The sequence below is a fragment of the Grammomys surdaster genome, unplaced genomic scaffold (assembly GCF_004785775.1).
Source record: "Grammomys surdaster isolate TR1022 unplaced genomic scaffold, NIH_TR_1.0 485, whole genome shotgun sequence".
Classification (NCBI taxonomy): Eukaryota; Metazoa; Chordata; class Mammalia; order Rodentia; family Muridae; genus Grammomys; species Grammomys surdaster.
In genome coordinates this window covers 114,865-132,874 of record NW_021604904.1, presented here as the reverse complement: position 1 = coordinate 132,874, position 18,010 = coordinate 114,865, and the positions used below count along the sequence as shown (strand labels likewise).

At 46.3% G+C, this 18,010-nt stretch overlaps 1 protein-coding gene across 1 annotated transcript in view; it reads right to left on the bottom strand.

Annotated features, from left to right (window-relative positions):
* Window positions 1-10,759, bottom strand: part of LOC114633005 (cytochrome P450 2F2) — a 12,957-nt gene extending 2,198 nt beyond the window's left edge. The window contains exons 1-8 of the mRNA XM_028781611.1: window positions 10,672-10,759; window positions 9,125-9,315; window positions 8,868-9,030; window positions 6,896-7,045; window positions 2,464-2,624; window positions 1,827-2,003; window positions 1,309-1,450; window positions 380-567 (exon numbers count right to left, since the gene is read on the bottom strand). Of these exons, the coding sequence (XP_028637444.1) occupies window positions 380-567; window positions 1,309-1,450; window positions 1,827-2,003; window positions 2,464-2,624; window positions 6,896-7,045; window positions 8,868-9,030; window positions 9,125-9,295 (1,152 nt within the window). The 5' untranslated portion in view covers window positions 9,296-9,315; window positions 10,672-10,759. The remainder of the gene's footprint in view (window positions 1-379; window positions 568-1,308; window positions 1,451-1,826; window positions 2,004-2,463; window positions 2,625-6,895; window positions 7,046-8,867; window positions 9,031-9,124; window positions 9,316-10,671) is intronic.
* Window positions 10,760-18,010: the final 7,251 nt, after the last annotated feature.

Sequence of the window (18,010 nt, the reverse complement as noted above, 5' to 3'; positions counted from 1 at the left end):
AAAGAAAAGAAAAGAAAAAGGCTGGAGAGACAGTTCCGTGTTAAGGGCACTGGTTGCTCTTGTAGAGAACCTGGGTTCAAATTCCCAGCACCCTCTTGGTGCCTCCCAACCATCTGGAACTTCAGTTCCAGAGGCCACAGAACCTTCTTCTGGCCTCCTTGGGCACTGCATGCATATGGTACACAGACATTTAGGTGAAGCATCATATACATGAAAAATAAAATTAAAAATTGGAAAAAAAAGCTTGCAATTTCCCACCTCTGCAGCTTGGTACTCTGGGAGCTGATTGCTAGGGTCCAGGGTACCCTTTAGCCAACTACAAAAGCCTGAGATAACTCTTCCTAGGTTACCCTCATGTCGTTTCAGGAGCCCACCATACCTTGGGTATCAGGAAGTCACGGAAAGGTGTGTCCCGAATGACGCGGTGGGGCAGGCTCATGGGGATGACGTCAGCAAAGCGCTGCACTTCGTGAATCACCGCGTCCGTGTAAGGCATGGATGGGCGGTCATCCAGCGTCGGCGTCCGCGAGCGCCCCACTACACGATCGATCTCTTCCTGCACGCAGGCTGGAGGTGGAAGGGTAAGGTAGTGGATGATGGCTCCTGAGCAACGGCTGGGACTGGCACAGGTTTGTGGGAGTGCATGGGACAGGATCAAGTCAGAGCTTTTCTAGCTGTAGGTGGTGTCCAGTAATCATTGCACGCAGGAAGCTGAGGCAGGAGGATAGCTGCGAGTTTCGGTTAGTCTGGGTTTTAAAGCATTTGTTTTCGAGAGAGGGAAAATGTTCACTGTTGCAAGGGTTTCTGGGTGTGGGTTTGTGTAGGTGGGCTTTAGGGCTGTTTGGATCCTAGGACCCTCATTTGATTTCTGGAAAGGTGTTGAGGCTCATGGACCTAGTGGGTGGGCTGTGCAGCTATCTTCAGCAAAGCCAGGAAGACACCCAGGAGGCAGAGCCTGGGGAGAGGGAGGCTCATATGCTAGAGGCGGGTCACGTTATTCAGAAGAGGTCAACTTCCCAGACCTTGTGGCTGGGGTTCAGGGGCGGGGTTTTGAGAGGAGAGAGGAAGAAGGACTCAGAGGCCGGACAGTCACATGGGTTGTGGGCAGGGCCGATGGTACATAGGCATGATCCAAATGGCACTGTGTGGACCCCGAGGGCCAAGGAGCTGGGGTTAGCCTCTCAGTTAGTTTGGCTTGTATGAGAGGGTTGTTACTGGAGGGCTCTACTAGACCCTCTGGACTGGGTGGGGGTGGAGGGTAGGAGAAGGGAGGGGGGGAATGTAGAGAGGGCTTTGCTGCCCGTATACCTTGCACTTTGGGGTACTTCATAAGAATAAGGAAGGCGTAGCGCAAAGTGGTGCCCACGGTCTCCGTGCCACCGAAGAGCAGATTGTGTGTGGTCATTAGCAGGGTATCCATATTGAAGTGACTCAGTGGGTCTTGCTTCTCCTGTGGTAGACAGATGGAACTATGAGTTAGGGACTGGAGAATCTTAGACTTTGGACGCTGTGTGACCTGCTCAACTGCTACTGTTATTAGTCGCTGGCTCTGTCCCCTCTCTTGAGCAAAAAAATTTTTTTTTCCTGTGGGAGCTGGGGAGTGTGAAGGGAGAGCTAAAAAGTGGCAAGGCCTAAGGTGAACAACTTGGCCAACCACAACGGCTTAGTGATTTGTTACTTGGTAGTCACGCTGGGTAGCCGTCGGGCAGAGCCAGATGCCACAGCTTCACGACTCTACCCAAGCTGAGATCCCTGCAGGTTTGGGGCTGAGGGCAGCAGGAGGACTTCACACCAGCCCAGAGGGAGGATCTTCCTCTCACAGCTACCTCTGCCATCTTTATGAGGAAGCAGTCGATGAAGTCCCGGGGAGAGTTGGGGTCCAGGGAATCCTGGTGTTCGCGGACGCTGCGGGCGATGAGATCTTTCATGCCTCCAAAGTTCCGGAAGACGCGTTTGTGCGGCCCAGGTACCCAGTCAAGGAGACTCGGGAAGATGTTGTACATCTGGGGACCAGAGTTGGAGAGGCTTCGTGAAGCAAGCTTGGGGGTTGATGGGCTAAGTAAGGCAAACAGGTTAAATTGACTCTGAGTCGGTCTTAGCAGGGGTAGCCAAGTTCTGCGAGAGTGGAGAGTGGGAGGGAGCGGGTAGGACAGAGGAGCATGGGTGGACCGTGTAACCGGGGGTGGGGTTATAAGATAAGGAGTCGGGGCAGGCCAGACCAGCTACATCTCCGTTGGTTTTACGAATTTATTTTTCTGAGACATAACCTGGCTCTTCAGCCCCGGCTGGAGGAGTTCTTTCTATTTAGTCTAGGTTGGTCAGGAATTTGTGGCAATCCTCTCGTCTCTGTCTCCGAGGATTAGTATGGGGATTATAGGCATGTATCACCTCACGGGCCCCTGGTGCTTTTTTTTTGGACCCTGTGGACTCACTACCCCGTCTGGTTGACCTCAGAGTGCTTACCTCACCCCAGGGGCTGCTCATAACCTGGAAGTTGTCATTGATGAAGCGGATAATGGTGAGCAGACGCTCGTCGTCATAGTCGAAGCGACTTCCGAAGATGACGGAGCAGATAATGTTAGACACTGAGCGGCTCAGGACAAACACGGGGTCAAAGGGCTTGCCTGAGGTGGAGAGGTGAAGTGGGTCAGCGCGAAGCTCTTGTCGATACGACATGTGCAACAGCCAGCGGGAGTGCTGCCACGGTTTCCGTTTGCTCAGTGTTCACCCGCTTCACGAAACAACATCTCGCAGTCCAGAACGCTCTCACGCGGCCGCTCAATGTGCGATATGACAACCCTCTCAAATAATCTGGCAATGTCATGCACAACAAAACTCACCTTACCCTGCAGCACAGCAGTACTTAACAAAAGGACTGGCTGTTCTTGGAAACAGTACCCTGCCCACAACAGGGCGCACAGATATCATAGCAAACATCTGCTCACAAAATAAATCACCAGTAAGTTCAGCCAAAAGAGTCTCCAGGGTGGTTAGCACTTGGAACCTCAGCTGAGGGGCTGAGGCAGGACCATTGCTGCGAGTTTGAGGTCAGCCTGGGTTAGAAGGCTAAAACGCTGTTTCAAAATCAGTCAGTTGGGGACCAGAGGCTTGGCTCAGGGAGGCTACCTCAGGCTATTAATGATTGCCTTTAATTCCAGGAGATCTGACTCTTCTGGTCTTGGCAGGCACTTCACACACACTCGGCACACACGAACACAAACATATACACACACAAATAAATCCTAAATTAAAAACAAAATAGACGTTTGGCCATAGTGGTTGACCTCTGCAATTTCAGCACTTGGGAGGAAGAGGCAGGAATCAGAAGTTCCAGGTCCTCCTTGGCTGCACAGTGACATTGAGACTGCCCTGGGCTATGAGAGACCTTATCTGAATGAAAGAAACAAAACAAAATTTCATAACCCATCCAAGCACAAAATATGCCAGCACAGACAGCCCACGGATATCCCAAGGCGAAGTCACAGTGTACTGCCTCATTTTGTCAGTTTACTCCGACATCCGGCTTCGCAGTACAGAACACCTCCCGGCAGCTCAAGGGATAGTGCAGAACACACTGTGACATCCTAAGACATACAATCAGGCAGCAGAGAGGCGACGCATAGTAACTCAACATTGGAGTGCATCAGACTGCACAGCGCAGAACTGCACATAACGCCCAAGGACAACTTTACCACAGGATAGACCACGAACATATCATCTAACCTCTAATCATCCAACAGCCAAACACACTATGGGATACAATAAAAGCAACACATGTTAGGCCCAGTGGTGCAGGCCTGTAATCCTAGCTCTTGGGAGGCTGAGACAGGAGGCTCATTGTGAATTCCAGGCCAGCCTGAGCCACAGAGTTTCTGTTTTGAAAACAAACAAACAAACAAACAAACAAACCTGCATTTCAATACAACATCTAAGCTGTAAGAGCACACAGTTCATAAAACAATATCTGAAGGTAGGACTTTGCTTCGATTCTATTGTGGGATCTTAGTCTCCATGCTTTTTCTTTTTCTGAACCTCAGTTCTCATCTGTAAAATAGGTGTGGTGACAGTCCCCTCCTCATGGAGCTCTTAGAAAGAGTCAGGGAAATTCATAGCTGAGATCTGATCCATCATGGGGCTGCCACAAAGCAAATTGCTGTGGCAGGTAGAATAATGGACACCTTGGGTATCCATATCTCCACCCCAGAATCTTACCTTAGATGTGATGCTATTCAGGGTTTTGTAAAACAGGGCTGGAGAAATGGCTCAGTGGTTAGGAATATGTATTGTTCTTGCAGATTACATGGGTTCAGTATTCAGTACCTAACCGGGCAGCTCACAATTGTCTGCATGTCAACTCCAGGGAGATCAAATGCCTCTAGTGCCCTCAGGCATCTGCACTCATGTGCACACTCATGTGAACCTCCTCAGACACATAATTAAAAACAGATCATAAAATCTCAAAACTAGATTTTATAATAGGAAAAATATTCTGAATTACCTGGGTGGACCTCACTCAGTAAGGTCCTTATAAAGAAGAGTTAGGTGGGTTTAAAACAAAGTGTGGCTGGGCGGTGGTGGCGCACACCTTTAATCCCAGCACTTTGGAGGCAGAGGCAGGCGGATTTCTGAGTTCGAGAGTTCGAGGCTAGCCTGGTCTACAGAGTGAGTTCCAGGACAGCCAGAACTACACAGAGAAACCCTGTCTCGAAAAACCAACCAACCAACGAACCAACCAACCAACCACACAAACAAAAAAAAAACAAAGTGTGTTAGCTGTGTTGGTGGTGGCGCATGCCTTTAAGCCCAGCACTCAGGAGGCAGAGGAGGGTAGATTTCTGAGCTCAAGGCTAGCTTGGTCTACAGGCAAGTTTCAGGACAGCCAGGACTACAGAGAAACCCTGTCTTGAAAAATAAAAGTGTGTTGGTGGGGAAAAGAGGAAGAGGAGGAGGAAGAAGAGGAGGAAGAAGAGAGATCGAGTGACCATTCTACTGATCCCCTTAGTACTTCGAACCTATAAAACCATGTAAGATAATGAATATGAATCTGGTTGGGTGTGGTGTCTCACACCTGTAATCGAAGCTCTTGGGAGATTGAGGCAGGAGAATTGCTGTGAGTCTTAGGCTAGCTTGGGCTATAGAGTGACAATCTAGCTAAAACAAGCAAACAAGCAATGTGTGTTATGTTAATATATTTGTGGCAATTGAAAAATGTTTATGTACTTGGTGTGTGTGCGTGTGTGTGTGTGTGTGTGTGTGTATGCAATGACGTAAAAATGGAGGTAAGAGGACATGCTCTCCCCTTCCAGTATGCAGGCTGGGCTTGCCAGTGAGTACCTTTGCTGAGACTTCTCACTAGCCCCATTTAGAGGATGTATCAGAGCGTTAAGAAACTCACATAAGCAGCTATGACCTTGCTTATGTAACATGTGATCCCAAGTTTTCCCCCCAAAGCCAGTAAGATTTGGAGAGCAGGGAAGTTGTTGTGTTTCTTTTTCGTATTCTGCATTTTAGTTTCTGTTGGAAAATGGGGCAGATTATGAGACTTCATCGGTTGATATAATTTTTTTTTTTCTCGTTCAGGATCTTGTTGTACTGTGAAGACTGGCCTTGAACTCATGATCCTCTTGTCTCAACCTTCTGAGTGCTAATGGATTTTCAAAGAGATGATCATACCCAAGGGTGTTCGAGCTGTAGCAAACTGTGATTTTGTTTGAACTTTGTACTGCTGAGATGGAACTGAGGTCTTATGCACACTAGGCAGGGGCTCTACCACTGAGCCACGCCCCCAGCCCCTCACTGGGGGATTCTAGGCGGGGCTCTACCACTGAGCCACGCTCCCAGCCCCTCACTGGGGGATTCTAGGCAGGGGCTCTACCACTGAGCCACGTCCCCAGCCCCTCACTGGGGGATTCTAGGCAGGGGCTCTACCACTGAGCCACGCCCCCAGCCCCTCACTGGGGGATTCTAGGCAGGCACTCTACCACTGAGCTATGCCCCCAATGCACCCCCAGGGCATTGATTCTAGGTGTTTTACCTTCCTAATTATAAATCCCATAAGAAATAAAATGATCAAACCCCCAAAGTATTTGGTTTTAGTTGTATCTCTCTCTCTCTCTCTCTCTCTCTCTCTCTGCCCATGGAGGCCAGAGGGTATCGGATCTTCTGAAGCTAGAGTCACAGGAAGTTATGAACTACCACGTGGGTGCTTGGAGTGGAACCTGAGTCCTCTGCAGGAGCAGGGAGTGCTCTTACAGCGTCATCTCTCCAGCCCGCTTTCACCTCACCCACTGACATTTTTTATTTTCTTGAAACAGGGCCTCATGTAACATAGGCTGGCTTCAAATTCACTATTTAGCTAAGAATTGATCTTGAACTCCTGGCCCACCTGCCTCCACATCCTGAATTCTGGGATTACAGGTATACACAACCACATCCAGGTCCAGCTGTGATGGTTTCTCGCAACATTTTAAATTAGAGTTATTCATTTTAATTTGTGTGTGAGTGTTTTGCCTGAGTGTGTGTGTGCATCATATGCATGCTTGGCTGTGGAGGTCAGAGAAAGATACTGATTCCCTGGAATGGGAATTACAGATGGTGGTTAACCACCATATGGGTGTTGGGAATTGAACTGGTGCAGTTCAGTTCTCCAGATCTGTGGTATTTAAGATTGTCATCATCATTACCCACTAGGAATAGACACGCTGGGCTTTGAATGCCGCAGACAACACGACAGAACTGTGATTATGAGGGAAGCCTCAGAGGCCCTCATGCCTACCAACCCCCAGGAGGACAGTTCACACCATAGGCAGTGGGAGAGGCCTCCAGGAGTTTCTGTACACATCCAGGTTCTGGATCTCACTAGTAGGATGGATGCTAACCCAGGGTGTGGCCTGACCTTCCGTTTTCCGCAGCACCTCCAGCAGGAAGCCACCTTCTTCCAGGATGCGCTCCTCGATGCTTCTTTTTCCCATGCCAAAGTTCCTCAGGATTTGGACAGAGAACCTTCGGAGGATCTTCCAGCGTTCTCCATCGGAGAAGGCAATGCCTTGGAAGAGGAAAAAGAATGGCAAATTCAATTGGCAACCACTCCCAAACCACGGCCCCTGAGTCATCTCTTTCTGCTCTACCAGGAGGAGGATTCAGTTTAGCATCTCCCTCAAGTCTTCCAGCAAGCCCTTCCCGACTCTTGGGACCAGGCCAGGTGCCTGCTTTAGGTTCTGTAGGACTCTGGCCTTTCCTCAGCCGATCACTCTGCCTCTGTATTCTCCTGTAAAGACCTGTCACTTTGAGGTGTCAGAAGGGCAGAGTAAAGACGCATTTTGTGTCAGAGTGACCTTTGAATTGTCACCAGATTTTGCTGATTGCTTATTGATCATTGAGTGCACAAATAAGAGAGATAAGAAAAATAAATACCTTGGGACACTGGGAACTCATCCTAGGACAGACGTGGTCTCTGAGCCTTTGCACAACATTTTGTGGAAGGGAGACTCTTCCCAACTTTCTAGATTTTTTGGTACTAGGATTGATTGAACAAGGGCCACACAGACACTAAGGCAAAGACTCTATCCTTTGATAGGCCCAGAACTGTCTTTCAAACAAAACAAAACAGAACAGAACAGAACAAAACAAAGCACAAAACAAAACACCTTTTGCTTTTGTTCTTGACAATGCCTTCCTATGTAACTCTGGCTGGCCTGAAATTCATTCTGCAGACCAGGCTGGCCTTGAACTTGTAAAGATTCCTGTAGGTCTGCCCACCAAATGCTGTGATTACAAGTGTATGCTACCACGCCTGACACTCTTTTCACTTTTATGAATACTATTAGACTGTTTCATTTATTTACTGGATGTGTGTGTGTGTACACAAAATATGTGAAGGTCTGAGTGTAACTAGCAGGAAGCATGCTTTTTCTTTCTACCATGTGGGTTGCAGGAATTGAACTCAGGTAGTCAGGCTTGGCAGCAAGCACCCTTACCTCCTGAGCCATGTCACTGGCCCCACACTTTATTATTTATACCAGCTGTCTTCCTTAGTTACTCTCCACATCTGTTTTATTAAAGCAACGCCTTTCACTTGAGTTCAGAGCCTGCCAATCCAGCATTATGTGCATCGGTTTCTTGCCTGCACATATGTCTGTGTGAGGGTGTCGGATTCCCTGAAACTGGAGTTACAGACAGTTGTGAGCTGCCATGTGGGTGCTGGAAATTGAATCTGGGTTCTTTGGAAGAGCAGCCAGTGCTCTTAATTGCTAAGCCATCTCTCCAACCCCAAGTCTTGGATTTCTTAAACGTTTTTTTTTTTTTAAATTTCTTTTGAAATAGTAAAGACTTAGCTGTTGAAGAACAAAAGATGAAGGAGATGGCTCAGCGGGTGTGGTGTTTGCCATGAAAGCATGAAGACCCGAGTTCTATTCCCACCACTAGGCGTGACCATGACTATTCCTGGTGTAGTGGTGTGAAGACAGGTGGAGGCAGACCCTGTCTCAAACAACATGCAAACAAACACCCTCTCCCCAGATGAGATGGGATCTGAAATGGGGGGATACCGATGTAGGCCTGGAAGAGATTGGTGAGACAAAGGTCAATAACTCGGCTACTTGACTGAGTGGAGGGTTGATGATGTGGTTGAGATACGGTAAGGATGGGGTGAGTGGATGTGGGGGTTGGTACGGGTGCTCAGTTCAAGGTTCGGGTGGGAGCTGGAGGTGAGGTAGATCCTACCTTCCTTTTAGCATTGCTTGTCTGCGTCCTTTATGAGGTCATTAGTGAGATCTGCAGCTCTGAATGTCATTGAGAGACAGCCGAGCCTTATTCCCTTCCTAGATATGCAAAAGGATAGAGGCTAGAGGAGATGGGGGCAGGCTTACCATTGCCCTTGGTGAAGTTGAAAAAGATGGGATATGAGCCACGGCCACTGAACTCCTCCCCTTTGTCCACAAGCGCCTCCTTCACAGTTTGATATCCGCTGAGGACTATCACAGGCCTGGGCCCTAGGTACACCGTGAACACCGACCCATAGTCCTTGCTGAGCTGGAGGTAGAAGAGAGAGTTTACGGGGGGCCCCGGTGGTCATGGCAACCCTTCCTGGCTCCATTGCCCTTTGCCAAAGACAAGTCCCCTGCACCTTGGTGAGGGAGGTCAGCAAGTCTTGGGAGCGGAGCTGCAGCAGGTTTCCCAGGATTGGGAGAGGTCTGGGTCCTGGAGGCAGCCGGCCCTTGCCCCATGAGCTGAAGGTCAGGGACAGAGAGATGACAGCCAGGAGGAGAAGCAAGATGGCTGTGCTCACACCATCCATAGCGAAGGCAGCTGCAGTGCCTGAAGGGTCAAAGTGGGAGAGTTAAGTGTGGGGTCCCTCTACTCACATTCTTCCGGAATTTTTCCTCTTTTGGGCCCAGGCAATGGAACAGGGGAGGAAGGGAGAGGCAGAGTGATGTCAGAGTGTTAAGAGGGAGAGGAGGAAGAAGGAAGGCGGGAGAAGGAAGGGTGTGTGAGGACACAGACAAATTGTCAAAACATAAACATGAGAAAGGAATGCAGAGACAGGTAGAGACAGATAGCTATAGGCACCCAAAGGAACAGTCATGACGTCGGAAACAGTGGAGTCTATGTCTTTTCTGTTTATATAGCTGTATTGTATCAACTACTAATATATCGTCTATTAACTATCTACTGATTGTCTACCATCTATCAATAATCCATCTAACAACTATTTATGTAACTATGTAACTATGTATCTATGTATCTATCTATGTATCTATGTGTCTATCTATGTATCTATGTATCTATCTTTCATTTATCTCTCTTCTGTCTTAAACTATCTACTAAGTCACTGTCTCTCACAAAAAGAAATAGCAAAAGATAGACACACAGAGATGAGTACAGACAGATAGAGAAAAATCACAGGAGAGAGACTGACAAGGGGAGAGAGGGGGGATTACAGAGAAAGAGAAAGAAGAGAGATGGAGTTGAAGAGACAAATACACTTTTTTTCCTGGTCTATTAAGACAGGGTCTCACACCGCAGCCATGCTAGTTTCAGATTCATTCCAGCTCCAGCCTCTTTAGTGCCAGGATTACAGGTCTACTATAGCTATCTCGGAGATCCACACCAAGGAACAGAGTCAGACTAGTCATAATGCTGCATGCCTGTAACCCAGTATGAGGGGAGGCAGAGGCAGGAAAATCATGAAAGGTTTTGAGGTTATCCTTATCTACATGGTGGGTTTCCAGCCAGTCAAGGGCCATGCTTCAAAACCTTGTCCCAAGAAGCAAAACAACAAAACGAAACAACCCCTTCAAATAAAAGCAATAATAAAACCTCAAACAAATGGGCTCAAAGTCAGACAAATAACAACAAAGAAACCAAACCAGAAAACACGAAACCGTCCAGAGATAGACACTTCAAAATAAAGGATCTTAAAAGACATGTATTCAAATGACACACATGATATTGCTGCTTGTCAAGTTAAAAAGAAGAAAAAAAATAGGGAATAAAGGATATGGGGATATGGAGAGAAAGAGAGAGAGAGAGAGAGGGGGCGGGGGGAGAGAGATTCCTAAAAGGGACGGGAGGACAGAAGGCATGGTCCACACAAGCTGAGATAGACATATAAGTCCCAAAATTAATTCTCAGAGCCAGAGCCAGCGACCTCTCTCGGAAGTCACCCCTCACCTATATCAGTATTCTGTAGCAATGTTCTGGAGATCTTGTGTGTGCTGCAGTGTGTGTGTGTGTGTGTGTGTGTGTGTGTGGGTGGGTGCCTGCTCTTAAGTTATATGTCCATGCTCCTCCTTTGCCCTGCCTTCTTTCCCGATTCTTCCAGTGATCTTACTCTCCTCCTACCATCCCATCATACCTTTCCTGTAGACCCTGGGCTCTCAGCCAGCTGGCATGGTGAGGTAAATGGGGCCACTCCTCTAGAACCCTCTGTCACTGGACTGGGTCCTCCTGGCTTGAAGGCTGACCTTAAATCTCCTCTGTGTGGACAGTGCTTGCTATTTGCCTTGGAATAGGGCAAAGGCTTCTCGACTCTGGGCCTGGATCTTGAAGAGAAGGTGGGGTTATAGGGTGTTGGCTAAAAAATTAATGGGTCAGGGAGGGAGTATTGTGGATCCAGTACTGGAGCCTGTCCTAGTGTGAGCTCTTCTGTTCTGTGTTTATGGGTTCAAGTCCAGCTTTTCCACCCTGGCCAGGAGGCCTTGTATAAGGCCCATCCCTCCGTGGTGAATCCTCGTTTCCGGGCATCTCTTTCATTGCATTCTTCTTGCAGTCCTGTGGTTTGTCTCTGAAATTCTTTATGACTCTTATTCTATCTCTCTCAGTCTGGCACTAAAATATCCTAAGAGACATGTATTAAAATGACACACAGGATATGGCTGCTTGTCAAGTTTAAAAAAGAAAAGAAAGAAAGAAATAGGGAATAAAAGGGAAGGAAAGATAGAGATACATTGTAGCCAAGGGTCTGGGAGACCCTTAGAAGTCTATCCAGCTTTGCTGTCCTTCTGGAGAGTGGGAGATGAGGTGCTTGGAGCCATCCTTTCTGTTTAAGATTATTTTAAAATTTTAATTATGTGTATGGATCTAGTGTGTGCATGTGAGTGCAGTGGCTTACAGAAGTCAGAGTCAGATCCCCTAGATTTAGAATTGTAGGCTGTGGTGAGCAGTGCTGGAACCAAACTTCGATCCTCTGTAAGAGTGCTTCAGGCTCTTAACCACCAAACCATCTCTCTAGTCTGGTCTTCTGTGGCTCAGAATGTCTTACAGTTTGCTATGTAGCCAAGGGTAACCTTGAACTCTGGAACTTTCAGTTTCACCTCTGGACTGACAGTATTATAGGCATGTACATTCACACCTGGTTTTGGGTGTTGGAGAGGATGGAACTCAGGGCTTCATGCATGGCAGACAGACACTCTACCAATGGAACAACTACACCCCTGGCCTGGCCTTTCTTTCTGTCTCCCAGTAAGTTCTAGGTTGTTATCTCTTCTTGTCTCTGTGGCTCATGCTTCTGTAACTGTGAATACATCGGGCTTAGGCTGAAGGACAGTTAAGGAGGAAGACAGAGCCACAGAAAAAGGACTCAAATCACACTCTCCCTTCCTCCCTGCCTTATATAAGGTCCTCCTTCTGCTCTCCTGAGTCACTGGCCCCAAACCCCCTACTACCCATGCCTGTTCTTGGCTCTTATCTTGGAAACTGGTCCAAGTTTCTCAACTTCTGTCCAGGTCAGAAGAATAGAGTGCCAAAACGAGAGTGGGCCAGAGTGAGGGAGAAATGTGTTGCGGTCTAGGGTCTGGAAGCCCTTGGAAGTGCACCAAGTTTCCTCCGTCCTGCTGGGAGGTGGTGGGAGAGGAAGCAATTCAATACTTTAGGTCTCAAGTACTCAGTGAGATGGGGGTGGGGCAGGTGGTATTGTTACAGCCCTGGAAAGGCTGGTTAGGGCTGGTCCTGGGAGAGGGGTGAAAACTTCCTTGTGGGATTAACCGCCTCCTGTTTCCCATGGCATCAGCTCCTACTTCTGGTGGGGAGGTGCAGTACTCAATCCACTCCAGTCTCTTGACTCTAAAACTGGTTAGAGAGGGATCCCAGGAGCTGGCCTCACTGGGGGAACACAGGATTCGTGAAGGGTTGTAAATTTTAGGAACTTCGTGTTCTCCTTCTGTTCTGACTTGCTGTGATGTTCCAAGCAGAGCTTGGATTCAAGTAGAGATATGCTTTAGTCTCTAAACTTGGTGCCATCGATATTTTGGGGGTAATAATTCATGTGCAAGGCTGTGCCATGTGTGGTAAGATGCCAGAAGCCATTTCTCCATCCGTCCGGTTGTGACTGGAACAAATGGCTTTGGAGATTCTTTCTCGTTTTCGTTTTACGTATTCGCTTTACATTTATGTTGTTTTATATGTATGAATGTTTTGCCTGTGTGCATATCTGTGGACCACATGCCTGCCTGCTGCCTGAAGCGGTCAGAAGAGAGTGTTAGTTAGTTTGTTTGTTTGTTTGTTTTCCGAGATAGGGTTTCTCTGTGTAGCCCTGGCTGTCCTGGAACTCACTCTGTAGACCAGGCTGGCCTCGAACTCAGAAATCCGCCTGCCTCTGCCTCCCAAGTGCTGGGATTACAGGCATGTGCCACCACCGCCCGGCTAGAAGAGAGTGTTAGATCTCCTGGAACTACAGCTGTGGATGATTCTGAACTGAACCAAGTCTTCTACAAAAGTAATCTCTCTAGTCCTAGGTGTGTTCTTTTCTTTCCTTTTTCTTGTTTGTTTGTTTGTTTGTTTCTTTTTTTTTTGATGCTGGAGATCAAATCCAAGGCCTTATGTATGCTAAACAAGAACCAACTGATAAAAGTTCTACCACTGAGCCACGCCCCCAGCCCCTCACTGGGGGATTCTAGGCAGGGGCTCTACCACTGAGCCACACCCCAGCCCCTCACTGGGGGATTCTAGGCAGGGGCTCTACCACTGATCCACGCCCCCAGTCCCTCACTGGGGGATTCTAGGCAGGGGCTCTCCCACTGAGCCACGCCCCCAGCCCCTCACTGGGGATTCTAGGCAGGGGCTCTACCACTGAGCCACGCCCCCAGCCCCTCACTGGGGGATTCTAGGCAGGGGCTCTACCACTGATCCACGCCCCCAGCCCCTCACTGTTAGGTTCTAGGCAAAAAAGTATAGTTACCAATGATGCACCCAGCCCATCACTGGTTGATTAGATTCATTCTTAATTTTTTAAGACTTTGAGGTAGATCCTTGGGTGATTAATTTAAGATTTCATGAATACTTATGTATTTGAGACAGGGTCTCACTGTGTAGCCTTGGCTGGGGTTGAATTTACAGAGATCTGTTTGTTTCTGTCTCCCATATGCTGGGATTAAAGGCATGCAGCACTTTGGTGCTTTGGCCTTAAAAATATTTATTTTAGCCAAGCATGGTGGCACATACCTTTAATTCCAATACTCAGGTGGTAGAAGCAGGTGAATTTCCATGACTTCAAGGCTAGCCTGGTCTACTGAGTGAGTTTCAGGACAGCCTGGGCTACATCCAGAGAAATCCTGTTTCCAAAAACAAAAACAAATAAAACAACAACAACAAATAAAACAAAAACAAAAACCCAAACCAAAACAAACAAACAAACAAACAAAAACCCAACCAACCAATCAGACCAAAACAAAACAAAAAACAAATCTATTTTATTATTTTTAATTTTGAGTGTGTGTGTTCACATGAATTCCAGTGTCTGTGGAGGCCCTAGGCATCAGATTTTCTGCAGCTGAGTTACAGGTGGGTTATGAGCTGCTGGCGGGTGTTGGGCACCACACTTGGGCCTCTGCCATGTACTTCTTTTATAAATAAATTTTTTTCATACACTATATTTTGATCATGTTTTTCCCCTCCCCAAATCCTTCCCAGATTCTCCCAACCTTTCTACCCACCCATCTTTATGTTCTTTCTTTTTCTTAAAAAATAATGACGAAAACTGAAGAAACAACCTTACCTTTTGACAAAACCCATAAAACCTAAAACAAAACAAACAGGCAAAAGAGCAACGAGACAAAAACAAACGCTGACAGACAAACAACCCCCTCCAACCCCCAAAACCCTCCAAAAGAAAAAAGAAACAAAAAGACCACAAAATTACAGTTGAGTTCCTTTCCTGTTTGACAACTATGGATTCCTTCGGCCCACCTTTCTTTCATCCTCAGTTGTGACAGAGAGCTTTGCTAGTTTGGATTGGTAGTTGTTTTCTTTTAAAACTTGGAATACATCCTTCTAAGCTGTTCTGGTCTTTGAAGTTTGAGCTGAATCATCAGTTGCTATTCTGATGACCGCGCTTGGCTTTTGTGCCTCTTCTGCCATTTTCTTTATTTCTGTTTTTTTCTTTCTTGCTTATTTTGAGACAGGGTCTCTCTAAGTCCAGGTCTGACCTGGAACTCACTATGTAGGCTGGTCTGCAACTCCGAGATCCACCTGCCTCTCCTCTTGAGCAAGTGTTGGGATAAAAGACTATACCATCATGCCTGGCCTCTTCTGCTGTTCAGTGCACACATTCCTTGTTCTGGTTCTGCGTATTTGGTGGTTTAGAACTGAAGTGTGATTCTCTCTTGCATATCCGGCTTGGCATCTTTTTCCTTGATGTTGGGGGAATTTTCTATGATTTTGTTTCGAGTGTTTTTTTATGCTTTAGAATGAGAATCTTCTACTTTTATGTCTGCATTTATTAGATTTGTTCTTTTCATAGTATCACCACTATTTTGCAAAGCCCTGGTCCCTTCTTCTTATTTTACTTTTATTCCTGTTGGCACAGTCTAACAACTTGCTAACTCTTCCGTTGTCGTCAGTCTCAGATCTCTCTCCTCTCTTCGGTCCGCTCTGGTGGTGAGGCTTTCTATGGAGCATTTGTTCAACTTACTCTTACTGTGTTTTCATCTCCAATACTTCAGTTTGGATTTTCATTAAGATTTTGAACTCTTTATCAAATTTCTCCTTTATATCTTGTATTGACTTCCTTATTTCATTCAGCTGGTTGTGTCCTTCTGGAATTCATTCTGGAGTTAATTTTCTTTTTCTTTTGAAAATTTCTTTGAGCATATTTATAATAATTATTTTTGAATTCTTTGAGATTCCATCTAAATCGTTCTTGCTGGAGGCAATTACTGTGGTATTGAAATTTTTGGAGGAATATATATATATATATATATTACATTTCTTGTGTTTTTCTGTTGGGACTTGGCTATCTGGAATTAGGTCATTGGTTGAATCTATTAATTAAAAATTTTTTAATTAAAATAACCATTATTATTTTACAGGCAGTATTTGCACTATTCAAGAAGAGCTCAGTTAGGGGCTAGAGTGGCTCAGTGATTAAGAATGTGTATTGAGGGCTGGAGAGATGGCTCAGAGGTTAAGAGCACTGACTGCTCTTCCACAGGTCCTGGGTTCAATTCTCAACAACCAAATGGCTCATAGCCATCTGTAATAGGATTAAATGCCCTCTTCTGGTGTGTCTGAAGACAGTAACAATGTACTCACATACATGAAATAAATAAATAAATATTAAAAAGAAAAAAGAAAATCAATTATCTTAAAAAAAAAAAGAATATGTATTACTCTTGCAGAAGATCCAAGTTCAGACCCTGGCACATGTTAGCAGGCTTACAACTGCCCAACCTCAGCTCCAGGAGACTCCACAATCACTCTGAACTCTGAGAACACCTGCACTCACATGTGTGTACATGTGTGCATACACACACAACACACACATAAACACAACACAACATACACACAAACCACACACACAACACACTCACAAACACACACAAGCACACACACATACATACGCATAAACACACACAAACACAAATATACACAAACATGACTCCACCACTTCTGGACTCCGAGACCACCTCTACTCACATGTGTGTACATGTGTGCATTTGCAGGTACACACACAAAACATACACCCAGAAACACACACACACACACTCACAAACACATAAACACATACACAAAACATATATACAAACAATATACACCCAAATACATACCCAAACACACATGCATATACACACACAAAACATACACACACATAAACACATACATGTAAACACACACACACATTAAACACACACACACATAAATACATACACACACACACAATTTAAAGAAATGTTTGAAAACATAAGGGACTAGATTGGAGGTTTATGGTGTTATATTCCTCGCCTAGAATGGTTGTTGGGGTCCCAGACACAACTCTCCAATGCTAATTTGCTGTTAGAATAATATCTGTAAAACCAATGACGACCAGAGGCCAGGTACACAGTGACACTCCAGTAACAAGTGATCAAATTGAATCACTCTTTGAGTGCCTGGCAGGCATTTTATGATGTAAAGGGTTGCTCATTGTAGTGTGTGCACTGTCATTTGGGTTGCTTTAATTATGAGTGAAGAGACAACAGCCAACAGAAAGAAAGAAAGGGGAGGGGGAGCTGGAGAGATGGCTCTGCTCTTCCAGAGGACCTGGGTTCAATTCCCAGTACCCACAATCGGCCATCTGTAACTCTAGTTCTAGGGAATCTGCTGCCCTCTTTTGCCCTTCAAGGTCAAGTACACATAGTGCACAGTATATGCAGGGAAAACACTCATGTTCATAAAAAACAATTTAAAAAGAAAGAGAAAAGCTCTATCAACAATACAAAATTCTAAACCCAACCCAAACCCCAAACCAATAAAAACTCTTATCTCAGTGGTTCTCAAACAGTGGTCTCGACCCCTTTGGGAGTTGAATGACCCTTTCACAGGTGTGGCATACCCGCTACCCTGCATATCAGATGTTTATGTCACGACTCATAACAATAGCAAAATTAGTTACGATGTAGCAGCAAAAATAATTTTAATGGTTCGTGAGCATCACAACATGAGGAGCTGTATTAAAGGGTCACATCATCAGGAGTGTTGAGAACCACTGCCTTATTGTAGGGCTTCAGATTAGTATCGGGGTAACAGAGAAAAGGTGGGTGAGGTGAAGATGTGGGTAGGAGTTGAAGGGACGAAGGAGAGAGTGGTAGGTGGGAATGTAATTTGGTGGTAGAGCATGAGCTTAGCATGTAGAAAGCCCCGAGGAGGGGGATAGAGAGAAGGGAGGATGGGGATGGGAAGGGGGAGGGAGAGGAGGGAGGAGGAGGGGGAGGAAGACATGAAGGAAGGCAGACAAACAGTTGTGAGCTAGAGGTCCCTGCTCTGTGCTTCCCTGCCTGGCTTTCACAATCTTACACACCTACCTTGTCCTCCACAAGTAGGGAGAAAGGTGAAGCCACCTGCAAATTCTTATAGTTAGCTTTATGAAACATTGCAGACAAAACCCACACCTGAAGGCTGACTGAAAATGATGAGGTAAAGAAATATGCTTAAACAATGTCTTCTGTCTTGTTTAGCTCTCAGGAGCCTGAGGTACAGATCACAAATCTGACCATCCTATATTCTTCTTTAGAAGGAATCAGGAGAGAGAGAGAGAGAG